We start from the raw sequence: 16,932 nt of genomic DNA on the forward strand, positions 1-16,932 counted from the left end.
GATTCATTTTTTTTTGTTTTATATCTAAGTAGGTATCATGTTTTTGAATTGAGAAATGATGGGGTAGCCAAAAAATGTACCTTAATTTGTTTTCTTTTTTTATATATCATATCGTTATCTTATGGAAGAAGCATGAGAAACAATTGTTGTACGTGACTGCTGATTCTTTTTATCCAAAATAATTTTGATAACAATTTTTTTTTGTTAAACTAAATATACATTTAGATTTTAATTTCTTTTTTTCAATGAAAGCGTGTTTTTTTGTTTAAGTGCGGGGGGCGTCGCGGCGTACCTATTCAATTAAGGCTTTTTCATAGTAAATTGTAATACCCAAATACATTAAGTGATATCATACTCGTAGCTTCTGCTGCTATATTAAGATTTATTTTGGAACTTTTCAACTTTTGTCGAAGTGAACATTTTGCGTTTCTCAACTTTTAAAGTTCTTTATCAATTATTTTCAGTGCGTTTGTACGTACATTTTTACGTCCGTAAGTTCGGGATACCTTTTTTCGTCCGCAATATCCCAAGAACCGGCAGAAATATCGACTTGAAGTAAATGTTTGTCTGCAGATATCAACAACAAAAGATTCAAGAACTTCCAAACAAACGTTGTGGCGTTTTTTTAGTGTATAAAATACAATAAAAAAAGCGAACAAATTTGTTTACCTAAAGAATTTGTCGACTAAAATTATATCTCTCGTCCCGCCTTCCCAATCACTGTAGCGTGTTCTACACAGAACTTTTGACAATGTCAACACCCGAAATGTGGACTTTGTCAGATAGTCAATATATTTTAACAAGACGCTATAAAGATCAAGTAGAATAACGTCTCCACTGGTCTACCATGGATTTAAGACGTTTAAGTGTATTGCTCTAAGCAGATTGCATATTATTGCATAAGCTCTTATTGCCTCAAGCAGTTTTAATAAAATTTTAGTTAACTGCTAATTAATATCTTTGTTTAAAAATTGTTTATTATGCTGTTCAAATCGTTTTATAATACAATAAGAATTTTGAGATTTTTCTAAAATGGCCAAGTGAGCATAAACTGATTATACCGAAAAAATGAGTTTTTTAGGTACCGGTTTCGTTTTTAGGGATTGGTGCAATTTTTCGCTTTTTTTACTGCTTCTCAGAAACAAGTTGTACCTAATTAGTACTTTGATGGACCGCATCTTGCTTTTATTACGGATGCACATCGGCGAAACATTGAATGAGATAGTTTTTTTTTTATGTGAGTGCGTGTTTTTTAAATGCATCAACTGACTCTGTGCGCTTCTTCGCTACCTCAAGTTTCGTTATATACCAAATATTCTCTACTAAATTGAAATCTAGACTGTAGGGAGCCCAACTTAGTAGATCAATATTATTTTCTTTTAAGTAATTTTTAAGTTAGAAATAAAAAAAATAAAAATATTACTTTTGACTTTGGATTCTAGAAAGCTCATTCTACCTTTTTCATCTTCAGGGAAGTTTTGGGAGCTTAGACTTTCTTTCGGTTCTCTTCGCGCAAAGATCCTTCCATCTTTAACATGTAGCTTGAATTTTGATTCGTCCGAAAAGATGACATTGTTCCACATATCTTCAGGTGCTCCTGAGACCAGAGCAATAAATTTTCTTTGACTATGTTTGAAAAATCCGGCTTCAGTACCAGCTTGAGTGCTATAAGTTCAGCTTTTACGAACCTCTTCCTCGACCCAGCGTCTTTTTTCTTGATAGTAGTCCCAGTCTCACGATATTTTTCGTAGTTTTCCTAAATTTCAAGAACAGACCACGAAAATTGTAATAAAATGTTTGACCAACATTTTTCGCACAGCACTGAAAGTCTCTATTTTTGGCTTTGTAGTAACAATTTGTTCAAATGGTTGACATGTGCATTCAAGAGGACAAAAGCGTCCACAGGTTTTTCTCAAAACCCACCTCTGTCTATTAATTCCTACTCTCACCTCCCCGCGGTGAACATCGGGTGCCTAGTACCTCAACTGGAGATTGGGTTCCAACCCCAGTGGAAAGTTGTTGGGGGCAGCAAACAAGAGAGGGGGGAGAGGTGTTTCCACTAAGGCACCTCTCCTTATCCAGGCGGCAGGGGACGAATTCTCGAGATGGAATCAACGATGGCGTCTACCGACATATTCGGAGCCCAGGCCTGTAAGGAGCGGTTTATCCGGCTCCTCTTCCTTGGAGTTATACTAAGGATGTGTCCGTCCAGGTTGGGGGTTGTGCTGTCGGGGTGACTTCCTGGCCACATAAAAAATACCTTAAGTTTCGAAGCACCAACAAGCCTCGGATACGGACGGATTCACTGTTGACAACCCACGCAAACGAAATAAGGACAACGAACTTCGGATATGTACGTGGAATGTTAGGTCCCTTAACAGAACACGTGCAGCCGAACAATTAGCGGGAGCCCTAAACTGCTGCAAGGCAGATATTACCTCCATTCAAGAAGTGCGATGGGATGGACCGGCCAAATGCAAACTAAAAGACTGGGATATCTACTACGGCCACTGCTACAAAGACAGCGTCTTTTTGGGTGTGGGTTTGTTGTTGGAACTAGGCTCAGGCAAAAAGTCTTGAGTTTCAACAGTGTGACAACGACAATCCGCATCAAGGCTAAATTCGAAAACATAAGCCTAATAAGCACGCATACCAAAACAGAGGAGAAAGATGAAGACACCAAAGACATATTCTTCGAGCTCTTGGACAAGACTTATGAGCAGTACCCTGCTATGACATTAAAATTATATTAGGAGATTTTAACACCAATCTAGGAAGAGAGACATGGAAATCTCCTGATCAATCAACCGTCAACCAGATTGACCACATTGCGATCGACGCACGACACTTCTCCAGTATACAGAATATCGGAACATTCCGAGGGGCCAACATTGACTCGGACCACTACCTCGTTGTAGCAAAAACAAGGAAGTACTGTGAGAAGATTCGACGTTAGACGGCTACAATCGCAAGAGACTGCCATGCCCTTTTTCGATTAAGTCTCTTATAAACTCTTAAGGAGTCATATAATGCCTGCATTAAGCATTGAAACCCAGAGATAACATTGCCTTGCAGCCATCAGAAACGCCGCCTCTGATGTGCTAGGTTTCACACGGCCGGCAAGCGCACGCAGCGAAACAAGAGGCATACAAAACGGCGCCGCACAAAAGGACCAGAGTTGCAGATGATATTGACATAATTGGAAGATCAAAGCGTGATGTCAGTGGAGCGTTTTTGAGCATTGCGACAAAAGCGAAGAAGTTGGGTTTAGTGGTCAATGAGGGCAAGTTCAAGTATATGCTGTCATCAAAAAAGGACACTGAACAACGACGTCTTGGACAAAACATCGCCATGGACAGCTATAACTTTGAGGTAGTTAAGGACTTTTTCTACCTAGGCACCGCTATTTATACAGACAACGACACCAGCGCTGAAATCAAACGAAGAATAACTGCTTGAACAGAATGAGATGCAGCTGTAGCTAAGAAAATCGCTGTAGTATAAGCTGTCAATAAAAACGCTCACTAATGTAGCAAAGGTCGCCCACAATGGTGTAGCACAGGAAATTTATTCGGGCATGTTCAACGCATATGAAATTTATATTTGAACTGAATTTGTATGGTAGCATACTATAAAAAAGTTACAAAACCAGAAAAAATTCTCAAATGCATTGAACGCTACCAAAAAAAAAGTGAAAAGTCAAAGAATGAAATGGGTTTCCCCCATCTGTCATCTCAAATGTAGCTTGCAGCGTCGTTGAATCAACTTGCGCTACAGCTACTGCTACAGCTACAGCTACAGCTACAGCTTCTCATTGTGTCGATGTATACTATTTTCGTATCTTTTAACTTTGACAGTGCTACAGGCTACAGCTACAGCTACACCATTCTGTTCAAGCAGTAACTTGCAAATCGCTGCTTCTTTGGACTTAGAAGGCAATTGAGAAGTAAAGTCCTCTCTCGAGCATGTAAAATCACCATCTATAAGACACTCATCATCCCGGTTGTCATTTATGGCGCTGAGGCCTGGACATGTCAAAGAAAGATAAAAGCGTCTTAGGATGCTTCGAGAGAAAAATTCTTCGGGTGATTTTTGGTCCAGTACGCATAGATGGAGAATGGAGAAGAAGATATAACGACGAACTGTACGGGCTATACAGCGACACTGACCTAGTTAGCAGAATTAAAGTCCAACGGCTTAGATTGCAAGGTCATGTAGAGCGGATAGACATCAAAGCTCCAGCCCGGAAGGTCTTCGAATCCAATCCCGAGGGACGGCGCAGTAGAGGAAAACCGCGACTCAGGTGGCGCAGCCAGGTGTGAGAGGACCTCAACCAACTTGGCGTGCGAAACTGGAGACAGCTAAATAGGAACCGAGCTGGCTGGAGACGCATGTTTGTTGAGGTCCAGGTCCGCCCCGGACTGTAGAGCCACCTTAAGTAAGTAAGTAAGTAACAATTTGTACTTATGTGTTTTATCGTCAATCCATCTTTTATTGAGTAATCAATTTGTCTCTTGTTCTCTGGTCTTCATTGCGTTGTAATTTTTGTCCAGAATGTTCCTTCCATATTAAGCTATAAATGTAAGTCATGCGTCTAGGCGTATCCCAATAACTTTTACAGAAGGTTTATGAGCAAGGAAGGACAGGAGACAGTTCTTGACCTCCTTTGTACTGCACATGCACTACTCTAGTTCAAAAACGTAAGACCTACCTTATTGAATTATTTTATAATGATCTTATTAATCTCAGACACATTGACATCTTTAGTCTTTTACGTTTCGTAAGAAACTCCAATTGGTTTTATTATGATCAGAACAAGCCTTGAAGATTCATGTGGTATCATAATGGGCTAACAACTAGCCTTAGTCAGTCCTACCGCACTCCCGGCAGCAACTTCAACCAAACTAACTAACCTAAGAAATAACGTTTTTAGCATACAAAAACAACTAATAACTGGTAAAAAAGGTAGTTTTGTAAAGTTTTTAGAAATATCGATAGACGATCAAGAATGGGAAGTAATCCCCGTTATGGGTTGCATCCCAGCCTCTTTTTGCATTTGAAAAATGATTTGAAAATCGTATTCAATATTGTTCGAAAAAGGATTTGCACTTAGCCAATGGAATACGGAATATAATATATTTCTATGTTAAAATTTTAATATTACACCAGAAATATAATTTCTGTATCTCATTTAATATTTTTTAATCATGTATTCCTTCCGACTTTTCTGAGAACTTCTTGTGAATAAGATTGGGAGTCCCCTTTTGATTTATATCCATAACAAAGGCTAATCTTTGTTTTTGATGATAATTCGCGTCAAATTTATAACAATCTTTTAAAAATCACAAGATTTACTGCTTTATTGCTTCCTTTCCTTGTTAAATGATATAATCACAAATAAAAACAATTTAAAAACCAATTTCCCCATTTGAACGAACTTGATAAAAAAGAAATTAAGATTGTGTTAATATCTAAAAAAAAATTAGTGAATCATTTAAACGAACTGATTAAAAATATAAAATATGAAAACAAAACAAAAATATTAAATATTGACACTTAAAAATTCTTAGTCATACATACATACTACTTTGGACAAAACTAAAGCCTTTTCATTTTGAGAGATTCGTGCATCAATTTTATTTTTGATACGGCAAGTCCATGCCAAAATATTAAATAATAATGATTTCTAATTTTTAACAATTTTAATCAAGAAAAACGAACTTTAATCATAGGTATCTTGCCGTTGTACTTAAAAAAATTAAAATATTTATCATTAAATTTTAAAAATTGTTCTCATTTCCTTTTTTTTCAATGTCGGATATGTGTAAGTATATTTACTCCCACTCAAAACTCTGAAATGGAATAAGGGAAAGACCAAAACACAACAACAATTCTGCACACATCAAGTACAAACGATCAAGCCACATCGATGGTGAGATTCCAAAGTCAATAGAGACGAACAATACCCACTACCAAATTGATATCAGCATTGAAGGAACATACGTCGGAGCACAAATTATCAGAAAATCCAACAACAACTCTCGCAATCAGAAAACCCATACGTGCGATGCAATTTGAAAAGATATACTTTCGTTTCCATGTAACAAACTTAGGGGATTGACGGGTACGAAAAATATATTGGTAATAAAAATTAAATTACCTTTCGAATTGTTCAATACAAGTATAGTATTGGATGTTTTTAAGTCGGAAAACCACAAAAAAATCCTGGTGTGCCGGAGGGCTCTGTTCTGTTTCCAATACACCCGTACAAGATCCAACTGACCCAGGAGCTCAAAGAGTTCATGACTGTAGACGACGTGCGCCGTTTGTTCGCTGACTGGACTTAGAATCGTTTGGAAGAGGACCCCAATTTTGGAAGAAACATCTTTAGTGACGAGGCGAATTTGCAAAATTACCTTGTATGGAACGACACCACCCCACTCAAAGTTCACCAGGTGGTTATGCAACCTCAAAAAGTTACCGTTTGGTGTAAAGTACCTTGTCTCACCCTTTTTTACTGGTATTTTAAAGGTGTATGCTCTAGAGAAACAACCAGCGCATTCCTCACCTTAAACAATTCTCTCGTAATACTCGAATTACCTCGAGCTCAACTTCGATCGTATTATTTACAAAATTACAGATATTATTTTTTTAGCCGAACTACGAGAATTTGGAATTATTACCACACTCCGTCTTTTCCAATTCAGTCCATAAAAAGTTTGTTATCATCTAACGATAGCGAACACTATTCACATTAATTGCCAGACCGGCCTTATTTTAGAAAAAATACGGTGAAAATGTGTGTTATCATTGTAGACAGTTTTCTTCGAAACTTGATCATTCACTGTTGCCATTTCTTGCCACCATGCTGACCATTTATTACGCTTGAAATGGTCAAGAGGATTGAGCTCTTCGTCAATTTTATAAGTAATTATAATCAATAATTGTAAGCTAGTCTTTATGCATAATGTTCATCAACGACTAGCGTGAGAAGTCCAATTGTTGGGTACGATCTGCTAGTTGAAGTAGACGGCTCTTCTGTATTTTCTTTACTACTATTTTCACATTTTCTACCAACCCGGTTTGCTAAATTTTTTGAACTTATTTTTCGGCTGTGTAGACACATTAGGACGATTCAATTGATCTATAAAATCACAAAGGACACTTTAACTTCCCATTAGAAAATATTGTAATGGGTCCGATTTGTCAAATTAAAAATTTGACGTTTATCAAGGTCCCTAGAGTCGAAATAAAAGATTTTTAGAAAGATGTCTGTGCGTGTGTGTGTACGTACGTTCACAACGTTTTTTTCGTTGTCCATAGCTCAAGAACCAGAAGATATATCGACTTCAAATAAATGTTGTTATACACATAAAAAGACAGAAAGATGCAGAAAGGGCTTTCAAGAAAATTTCGTGGCCGGTTTTTTTACCATAGCAGTTTAAAAAAAAGGTAAACATTTTGGTTAACCTTAAATATCTTACGAACGAAGCTGAAAAAATGTTCAAATACATTTTTAACATCTAGCAAAATTTTGAGAAAAATCAAATTGACAGTTTTTTTTTATAAAAAAATTAATAAAAGTTGGTAAAAATTGATTTTCGACTCAAATATCTTTTCAAAACTTTGAGGTATTAGCCTTAAACTTCTTTTATCCTGTAAAAAAAAATATTGTTTCAGACATTCAGTAAAATTTTGAGAACAATCGAATTGTCATTTTTTTACAAAAAATTAAAAGAAAATTTAACATAAGTAAAAATTGATTTTCGACTCAAATATCTTATCAAGAATTTGAGATTATGGCTTCTAATTCATTTAAACTTATAAGAAATATTGTTTTCAAAATTCGGAAAACTTTTTTACCAAATAAACAAAATTGATAAAATTTGGTAAAAATTGATTTTCGCCTCAAAAATCTTTTCAAAATGTTGATATATTGGTTTTAAACTACTTTAATCATTTTAAAAATATTGTTGTAAACGTTCAGTAAAATTTTGAGAAAAATATAAATGACAGTTTTCTTACAAAAAATAAAAACCTAACAAAAAAACAATACTAAAACTTTTTTTAAACTCTTTTTATTTCACAGAAAATATTGCTTTCTATATTCAGTAGTTTTTTTTTTATACAAATCCAAATCCAAAATCCTTTTTTTCATAAAAAAAATTAAATCTAGAAAAAATAGTACGCAAATTTGGTAAAAATTGATGTTCGGTTTATCATATCTCTCAAATTAATTTAATACATCCAATTTGTAAAAATTAAAGAAATTCTACTAAAATTGGAAAACAAAAATTTTCGACTAAAAATCTATTTAACAAAACTAGATTTTCAAACTATACTATTTCTTTATATGAATAATATTGTTGGTACGAGTAATTTTACAATTTTTGTAAGAATAATTAAACTAACAATTTGTTTAATCCAATACGAAAACCTACAAAACTTTCAAGACAAAAAGCAGACAGGTTGGGAAGTTTTCAGTGTGGGTAGCATCCCAGCCTCTTTTTTTTAATTGAATGCCATTTTCATAATAAGCTTGAATAACTATAACGCTTTTCTCGACTGTGTATCTTTCTTTGGTTCAAATTGAAATACTCTTAAATTAAGCAATTTCGAATGAAATGCAAAAAAATAACTTGTAGTTTAAGTGTGGTTCACATTGAACATAGGCCCTTAAAATTTAACTACCTTTAAGAACTTTAAGTTGGCAACACTATCTAAACTGGCGGCCATCGTGCTAGCTGGCATTTCAAAATGATTACACTGACAAATTGCATAAAAACTGTAGTTGATAGTTCTGCCCTTAATAGGTAATATACGAATAACTTTAAAGCTACAGTGTAAAATTGGTTGAAATGGATCATCTGGGCAGATGATGAAAGATATACAATTAGTTTAAACTCAGACTTAACAGTTCAAATGGTTGACATTGCAAGAACTGTCAAAATACATAAGAATTGTCAAGAAATCGGTAGAATAAGGACCCATCGGATCTACATATGTACATATGAACTTATTTCTTCTTAAGGCATGTAAGGAACCTTAAAGATGAAAAAGAACGATACTTTAAAAAATGATGAATTTATTACACATAGCTCCGATGGTAGTTTCCAAGAAATATAATGTTTTTTTATTGAAAACTTTAAGCATGTTTAACTCTTATTACTTTTTTTCCTCACAGTTTTATTTTAATTGGTTCTTTTTATTTTTTCTTTACTGTGCTACATCACTCAAATTACTTCAAAAATTGATTTTTGACAGAACGAGTTTTTGTTTCTGAAATGTAGGGGGCAGTATTTGGTGTGTTCGTTGATAATATGTATAATATGTTTCTTCTAATTGTATCACCATCCGTGATCCCTATAAAACTTCTGAACACATCCCTTCAAAATAACTCAAGAAGTTGCATTTGAAATAATATACATTTTTCTACAACTTTACTGTTACCAACTTAAAACATTAAACTAATTCATAAGTAATGTAATGTTTTGATTAATGATCAATGCAATGATCTTATAATTTTTTGAAATCTATTACCTTTTTCACTGCGCTAGCTACAAAATACTAATAATATTATCTACCCATAAAGTAAAAACAACACAAGTCAACACAATTTTTGGAATATAATTGTTTTATTTCAGTGTGCATTTTTTTTAATGTTTCGGTACTACTAAGTATGTGATTAAATCAATTTTGACATAAGCCAAATTTTGTTGTTTTTACTTGTGGTCCACATATTAAGTGTAACAACAACAATAAAACAAAATAATTTGAAAATTATGGGTGAATCAATACTGGAATTTATCAAATTTAAAATTTTTAAGTACGAATGTCCCTTAGGCTTATTAAAAACAATTGCCTGATTTTAAGCTAACCCACGTACACCAACTTAACCCAACAAATACCATTATACACAATATAATCAGACAGTTTATCATATCGATTACTTTTTATCAAAAAACCAGCAAAACATTTCAAGCGTACTTTTTTTATTGATTAAAATTATTTGAAAAAAAATGCAGACCTTCTTATCGCGTTGATATTATGCTTGTTTGTTTCTTAAAATTTAATTTATTGCAAAAATGTTGTTATATAAAAAATTGTATAATTATAATTACAATTTTACATTATAAGCTTTAGCAAATTTTTGCAATACATTCTTTATGATTTCTGACATAACTTTTTCATTTAAATCTGGTCGTTTTTCGTCATCTTCTTCTTCATCAGTTTCATCGTCTTCAGCATCTTCTTGTTGGTTAATTCTGTTAGCAGCAACAGCATCAATAGGTTCAGCTAGACCAAAGCTTACTTGAACATCTTCATCATCAAATTCTTCTTTATCTTCGTCTTTGATGTCGTTGAAGGGAATAATAGATTGATTTTCTTCATCATCTTCATCCTCTTCTTCTTCCTCTATTGTGTTTTTCTTGATATTTGAAACTTTAATTGGCTCGGGCAGACCGTAACTAATTTGAACATCTGGTTTATCTTCTTTAGTCATGTCAATAGCTTCGTCTTCCTCGTCATTGTCAATTTCATTCTTCACTTCACTGATCTTTACAGGCTCATCAAGACCATAACTTAAAACAACATCTGAATCTTCTAAATCTTCATTATCTGTCTTTTCAACTGCAGCTTGTTGTTGCTTCTCAAGAACTACAATCTTCTCCATCAAAGCCTTCCAATTTATTGGTTTCTGACGGAATTCTTCTAATGAATCATCAACTTCCTTAGGTTGAGAAACTTCTGGAATTGTTTCCTTCTCAAAGACATCTTCACTGTCAGTTTCAGATTTGACCTCACGCATGTGATCGATGATATTTTTCAAAACAGGTTCAAGTTTACCAAGCGATAGCCTTGAATTGGCTTCTGGCAAACGGGCAGCTGAAACCACGGCCACAAATACCGCAAATAACACAACGAAAGAGTTCTTCATATTTTAACAAAATTTATATTACTGAATTGCAAAGAATGTTCGAACAAATATTTATAGATTTTAATAAAAATTTATCGATGGAAATAATTTATATAAGTTTAAACTTCTATAAACCTTCTGATACTCGACGATAAGATTCTGGTTTCTGAGATAATGGATTGTTTCATGTATTTCTTTATACCAATCAGACCCCACAAAAGAGTTGCACATTGCATGATCTTAAAAGAGTTTAACTTTAAGATAATAAGTAAATCAGTTGGTTTGAGAATATATCGTTTTTAAACTATCAATTTCGGTCATTCAAACTGGGAGCACCTTTCTATCAGTGCTTCCAGTTATCTACAAAAATTAATACCCTTCTCGCGAATGATAAGAACAATGATAGTGAAATTAAAATTCTGTCAAAAATAAAAACAAACTTTATCGACCTGAAAATTGGTTCAAATGGCGCAAACAACTTTTTTATCATCACTTAAATTGATAAGGGTAAGGCTAGCTTGCGCTTTTTTTATAGACATTCACTGATAAGACGTCTCTGCTAGATTATTAAGTTGCTTAAATGTTTATATTTATATGATTTTCATCATATAAGTATTCCATTTTTCTGACAGTTTAAAGCTTTTATCTTTGTTTTCAATATCTATTTCTATTAGAATGTTGGCCGGCTAGGAGTTAAACTTATGAAGAATGTAAACCAAATTATACATACTTTTACTTAACTAACTTTTAAGTTAAAGTGCCGTTTGAAGATCAGAATAATGGCTATAGGAAGTTATTGAGGCTGAATTTTGTATGCCGGATTTATTTAAAAATCTGTCACTTGTGAGATGATCTTTAAAAGTTGACAGATTTGTTTAAAAATGCAGCTTTTTAATTTAGTTTCATTTTATCAATAAAATACTTGTGCCATAATTGCCTCGTTAGTGCGTTGGGCTGTCATTCCAGAGGTCTTGGGTTCGATTCCTGCCTATGCTATTTAAAGTTTATTTCACGGGTACTGAATCTTGCGAGGAATTGACAAATTCTCCAAGAGTAATTCATGTTATTTAAAGTGATTTCTCGAATTAGCCATTCAGATTTAGCTTAAAACTGAAGGTCCCTTCCATCCCTGACAACTGTGCTTGCACACAGGAATGTTTGAGAGTTGTAAGTCACTAGGCCCTAGTTTACAACTGATTGTTGCACCACCCAATTTATTTATTTATAATATCAATAAAGTTCAACGTCAAAGTTGGAGACTGCATCTAATAAGGTTTTGGGAGCCATTCAATAATTTTTCAAATTCTAATGTTGAAGCTTAAGTTTGATTAAAATTCAAATTCCAGATTTTTATTCCATAAACCTTAGAAGAATTTAAAATATTTAACAACATTTGTAGCTTATTTATGGTTGATGATTACTTTTCATGCTTTTCAAATATCATAATAAAAGACCCTTTATCTAAATGACTTCAAATTCTAGTCCAAGCGTAGCAATAATTAATAAACACACCTGTTTCACGCAAGAAATATAATTAGACAACTTCTTATGGATACACCAACACTCTTGCAACTTCCCTAAGCCTTGAGAAAAAAAGCTTTAGCCACACATAACCGTTTTTGGGTCGATTTGGTTGTGATTCGAAAGATAACTAAACCTAACAGCCAGCACCACCACTTCCATACAAGCCAAATGATATCTTACCAATTCTAAGAAAATATTGTTTCGTTAAGTTGAACACTACGAATCACTTGATTGGTGATTAAGGCAAAATAATTTCGTTAAAACAAAAGCTTTTTATTATAGTGGAAATATTAGCTCGAAAGAGTTTTATTAGATTGTTTCAACATTTTTAGGGTTGGTTGAGATTGTTCATTTGAATACTAGAATGACTGGATTCCATTCTAACCACTAAAAACTGCGTTAACCATAGAAGTTTAAATAAATGTCAACGTTTTAAAAACATTCGTCATTGATCAAATTACTCAGACTTTACATAAGATAGATACACCTGTCTACGTTCAGGTCATGGAAGAATCTACCTACCCAAATATAGACTTATCTCACTGACCCATAAAATTTTCCCATAGTGTTTCGGAGGTCTTATAATCATTTTGCCAAGAGCAAGAAGAAACAGTGAACCAGCAAAATTCTTGCATCTCTCTTTTTGTAATTGATTCTATTCCATAATTCCCTTGAGATCTATAATACAGAAAACATATCCCTAAGGTTCAGATAGATATACGTATGTATATTGAAAAGTACCTTATAACCAAATCTTGAGGATATAGAAAAGATACCAGATCCAGGAGCTTTTCCTGATGATACCGCATGTAGTACCTTTATAACCTACATATATTTATAGGTTGTATTATTCGAACAAACCAAAGAAGAGAAGGGGAAAAAAAAGAAATGTAGCAAATCACGTTCGCATAAATTGTGCTATATCCTGAACGACGACCCTTCATGCATGGTTAATAAAACTTCCCGCCCTAGTCGTTCTAACGATCCATATATGAGGGCTTCTCTATACAATATATTGCAAAGGTATACACAGGTAGGTATAATAGATGAATTATAAAGGCTTCATGAATATTTATATGACAATAAGGAAATTTGGTTTTTCTGGTGTCTAGACAATATTCCTAAAGGTGTCGATTCTTCCTTTTATCCTAACCTAATTTCTACTCCCACTAGGATTAAATGGTTTCTATTTAGTAAACCTTTGGTGTCATGTTAAATTTTATCTAATTTTAATTGTTCTAAAATTAATTTATCTTAAATGCAACAAATTAAAAAAAAAGTTGGTCAAAATTTAGAAACACAAGCAGTATAACCACAACGTCTACACGAAACATGGAAATACGTCCAAAAACCACATCACCTCATAGATAAACAAGATACCTACATGCCAAGGACATCTGCATGTGATTTTGGCCTCTTTTTCTTTTCTAACACACGACACGACTCACACCATCCAGAATCATACAAAAGAGATGATGATGCTGATAGAGTAAACTACACATATACTTAAAAGACAAAAAGGAGGCTCAAACCAAGCATACAAGCATACGAGTATACCAAACAACCATCACTACATATACGAGGCAACATTTTCGAAACTATGTATAACAAACTTTTCGAACAGTTTTTAGATCATATCCTTGTATGCATATCCAGGTCTACACTATACGTACTACGACGACGTATTGTGTGGTTGTTGATGATGGCCTTAGTTTTTAACCTACCAGAAATTCAGGTCAAAGACATTTTCCAATTTTCACACGAAAATACGTCCATAATGGTGACATAGAAAACAACCAACTTTGTATAATGTTAGGTATGTTTTAAGCATAAAAGCCAGGACCAAGAGTAGGAAAATAAAACGAAAAACAAAGTAAAAAAAAAACTTCTTGGTGGTTTGTTCGAAAACGAAATTTTAGTTTCTCGACTATTTGGAGTTGGTAAAAGTTAAAGGTCAAGGTTTTAACTAAAATAAATGAATTTTAAAACTTTTTCGAAAAATTGACAAGTCAGTTTTCAAAATTTACTCGTGCATTTAAAGTTTATATTTTGAATTAGGTATCAAAGCACATGGGGCCTATATGTCAAATCGTACACTTTGTAGATTGTATGAAAGACAAGAAAACGAAAATGAAACATGTATGAGATATATGCAACATTGTCAATTAACTTTATGCTACTTCGTTTAGCCCGTTGTTTTTCCCCTGCCCCTCCCACCTAACACACCCTTTTATCATTCCAAAAATGTATGTTAAATAGTTAAAATAAAATCATTTACTTCGCCCTTGGGCAGTGTGTGTTATTGTTGCCTTTGTTAAATGCACACAACATTTTGTTTTTAATTAATAAACCAAAGCAATTTTTCTCTTCTGATGTCATTCCAGAAAAATATTGCTACATAATAACAAATAATGTTCGTCCTTTACTCTCTTACTGGTATTCTGTTTCAACACAAGGACTTTGATCGGAATTTTAAACAAATTGATAGGATTTGTTTTGTAAATGTTAAAAAAAACACGCAGATATCCAAAAATAAAAAATAAAAATGCAAATCAAAATCGGATTTTGTGCAGTGTGATTTCGCAAAAATTATTTACATTTTATTTTTTTTTCACTCACTTTTACCTTTTAAGGATCTATACATATAGTTACATATCTATTCGCATTGAATTTTTGTGTTGTTTTTATTATATGAAATTTTTCGCTTTTATTGGTCCTACTGTTGTTTATTTTTTTTATTTTATGGGGAGGGGTGTAGATAAATTGAAGGTTTTACACTCGTATTTTAAATCCCCTACTTCATGTTTTGCTGATTCAGATTTATTCAATATGAAACCCACACACATGTCATGGTTGCAACTGTGGTTAAATTTTATTTCTGGGACAAACCACTTTTTAAAAGTGTTTTTTAAACTTAATGTTTAACATTAAATTTAATGGTGTTCAACAGAAGATGTCTTTTTCAAATTTATTTGTTTCATAAAAAAAGGTCTTTAATCATATTATAGTGCTTTAATAGATTATATTTTACATAATCGTGCAACTACACAAGTAATTGCCAAAATTGTGAAGATTGGTTACAGATATTGTATGGCCTGTTGGCAAGTTGACGTGCTTCGGCCGCAACTTGATCACTCCACCGGAGATGAGGCTTGCCTCTGCTTCTTGTTCCCACAAGAACTTAAGTTAAATAACTTAAGAACTGGAGATTTAATGTTCATTCGCTTGACATGCCCTAGCTATCTTAAGCGTTGAACACACACTTTTTTTCCAGTGCAAGTCGCTGTACATTGTACAGCTCGTATAAATCATAATTATATCTTCTCCGCCAAATGATGCAGGTCTGGGATGATTAAGGTTTTTGTACTGTGTCTTTTTGGTATATCGCGATAGGGCCTTTTTCCTTAACTGCTTGCTTAGACCAAAGAATACAGCAAGGGTAATAAATTCTACGTTTGATCTCCCGCGCTGATGTCATTTGCAGAATTAACAGCAATGCCCAGGTAAAGAAATTCGTTCACCAAGTGAAGTTATACCTGTCAATTGACACGTTTTGACCAAGTCTACGGTGTAAATCGACTCTTTCTGACGACGTAAATAATTTGTTTTGTCCTCGTTAATGTCAAGACCCATTTTCTTTGCCTCAGACTCGATATTAGAGAAAGAACCTGTCACTGCTCGTTTGGTTCTTCCCATAATGTCGATATCATCTGCATATCCAATATATTGTGTGGATTTTTGAAAGATAGTGCCACTTGTATTGGCATTGGTGTTGCGCACCACTCTTTCCAGGACAATATTGAAGCAGCTACATGACAGCTAATCGCCTTTTCGAAATCCTCTGGTGGTTTTGAAGGTTTCGGTTGAGTCTCTTCCAATTTTGTCGCACCAAGGAGCATTTTCCAACGTCGTATCAGTTTGGTAGGGATACCAAAACTCAACATGACACTGTATAGTTCGTTTGTGTCTAAACTGTCATAAGCTGCTTTAAAATCGATGAAAAGATGGTGTGTTTCGATGTTTTCTAGGATTTGGCGTAGAGTGAAAATTTGGTCGATCGTTGATCCTGATATAGCTAAATTCCTAAAATAAAAATGCTGGTGTCCTTATTTCCATAAACGATCTCTTGTTTGCCACTTCTAATACATTAAAATGTTTCACTGCATTAGCCACATGTTTTTATATTCCTTTCTGTATTCACATTCTAGGCCTTCGGATGTGGAGCTTAAAAGCAGAGTATGATAATGTCAGATAGGGAATTAATAACTGTGTAGAATTTAATGCTTTAAAAACTCAATGCTGCCTCTTGTCCTTCTTTAATACTCTCACTTCGAGGAATGCTCATCAGTTTATTCTTGAGCTTTATTTTGGACGAACTATCAAGTACCTCTGTACTCTTTTCTTTTTTCAACTTTACACATAGAAAATGTGGAATTTTTTTTCCTTTTAATATAATATTCAAAATTTTGAGACTAATGTGCACCGGATCT

At 33.9% G+C, this 16,932-nt stretch overlaps 1 protein-coding gene across 1 annotated transcript; it reads right to left on the reverse strand.

The window, feature by feature from the left end:
- Positions 1 to 10,117: 10,117 nt before the first annotated feature.
- On the reverse strand, positions 10,118 to 10,939 carry LOC129948402 (nucleoplasmin-like protein ANO39). Its single transcript, XM_056059404.1, has one exon. It carries the CDS (start codon positions 10,937 to 10,939, stop codon positions 10,118 to 10,120), a length of 822 nt encoding a protein of 273 aa, XP_055915379.1.
- Positions 10,940 to 16,932: the final 5,993 nt, after the last annotated feature.

Source organism: Eupeodes corollae, chromosome 1 (assembly GCF_945859685.1).
Source record: "Eupeodes corollae chromosome 1, idEupCoro1.1, whole genome shotgun sequence".
NCBI lineage: Eukaryota > Metazoa > Arthropoda > Insecta > Diptera > Syrphidae > Eupeodes > Eupeodes corollae.

Excerpts from the sequence above, each read along its gene's own strand:
- LOC129948402 (XM_056059404.1), bottom strand. The coding sequence starts at position 10,939 with ATGAAGAACTCTTTCGTTGTGTTATTTGCGGTATTTGTGGCCGTGGTT.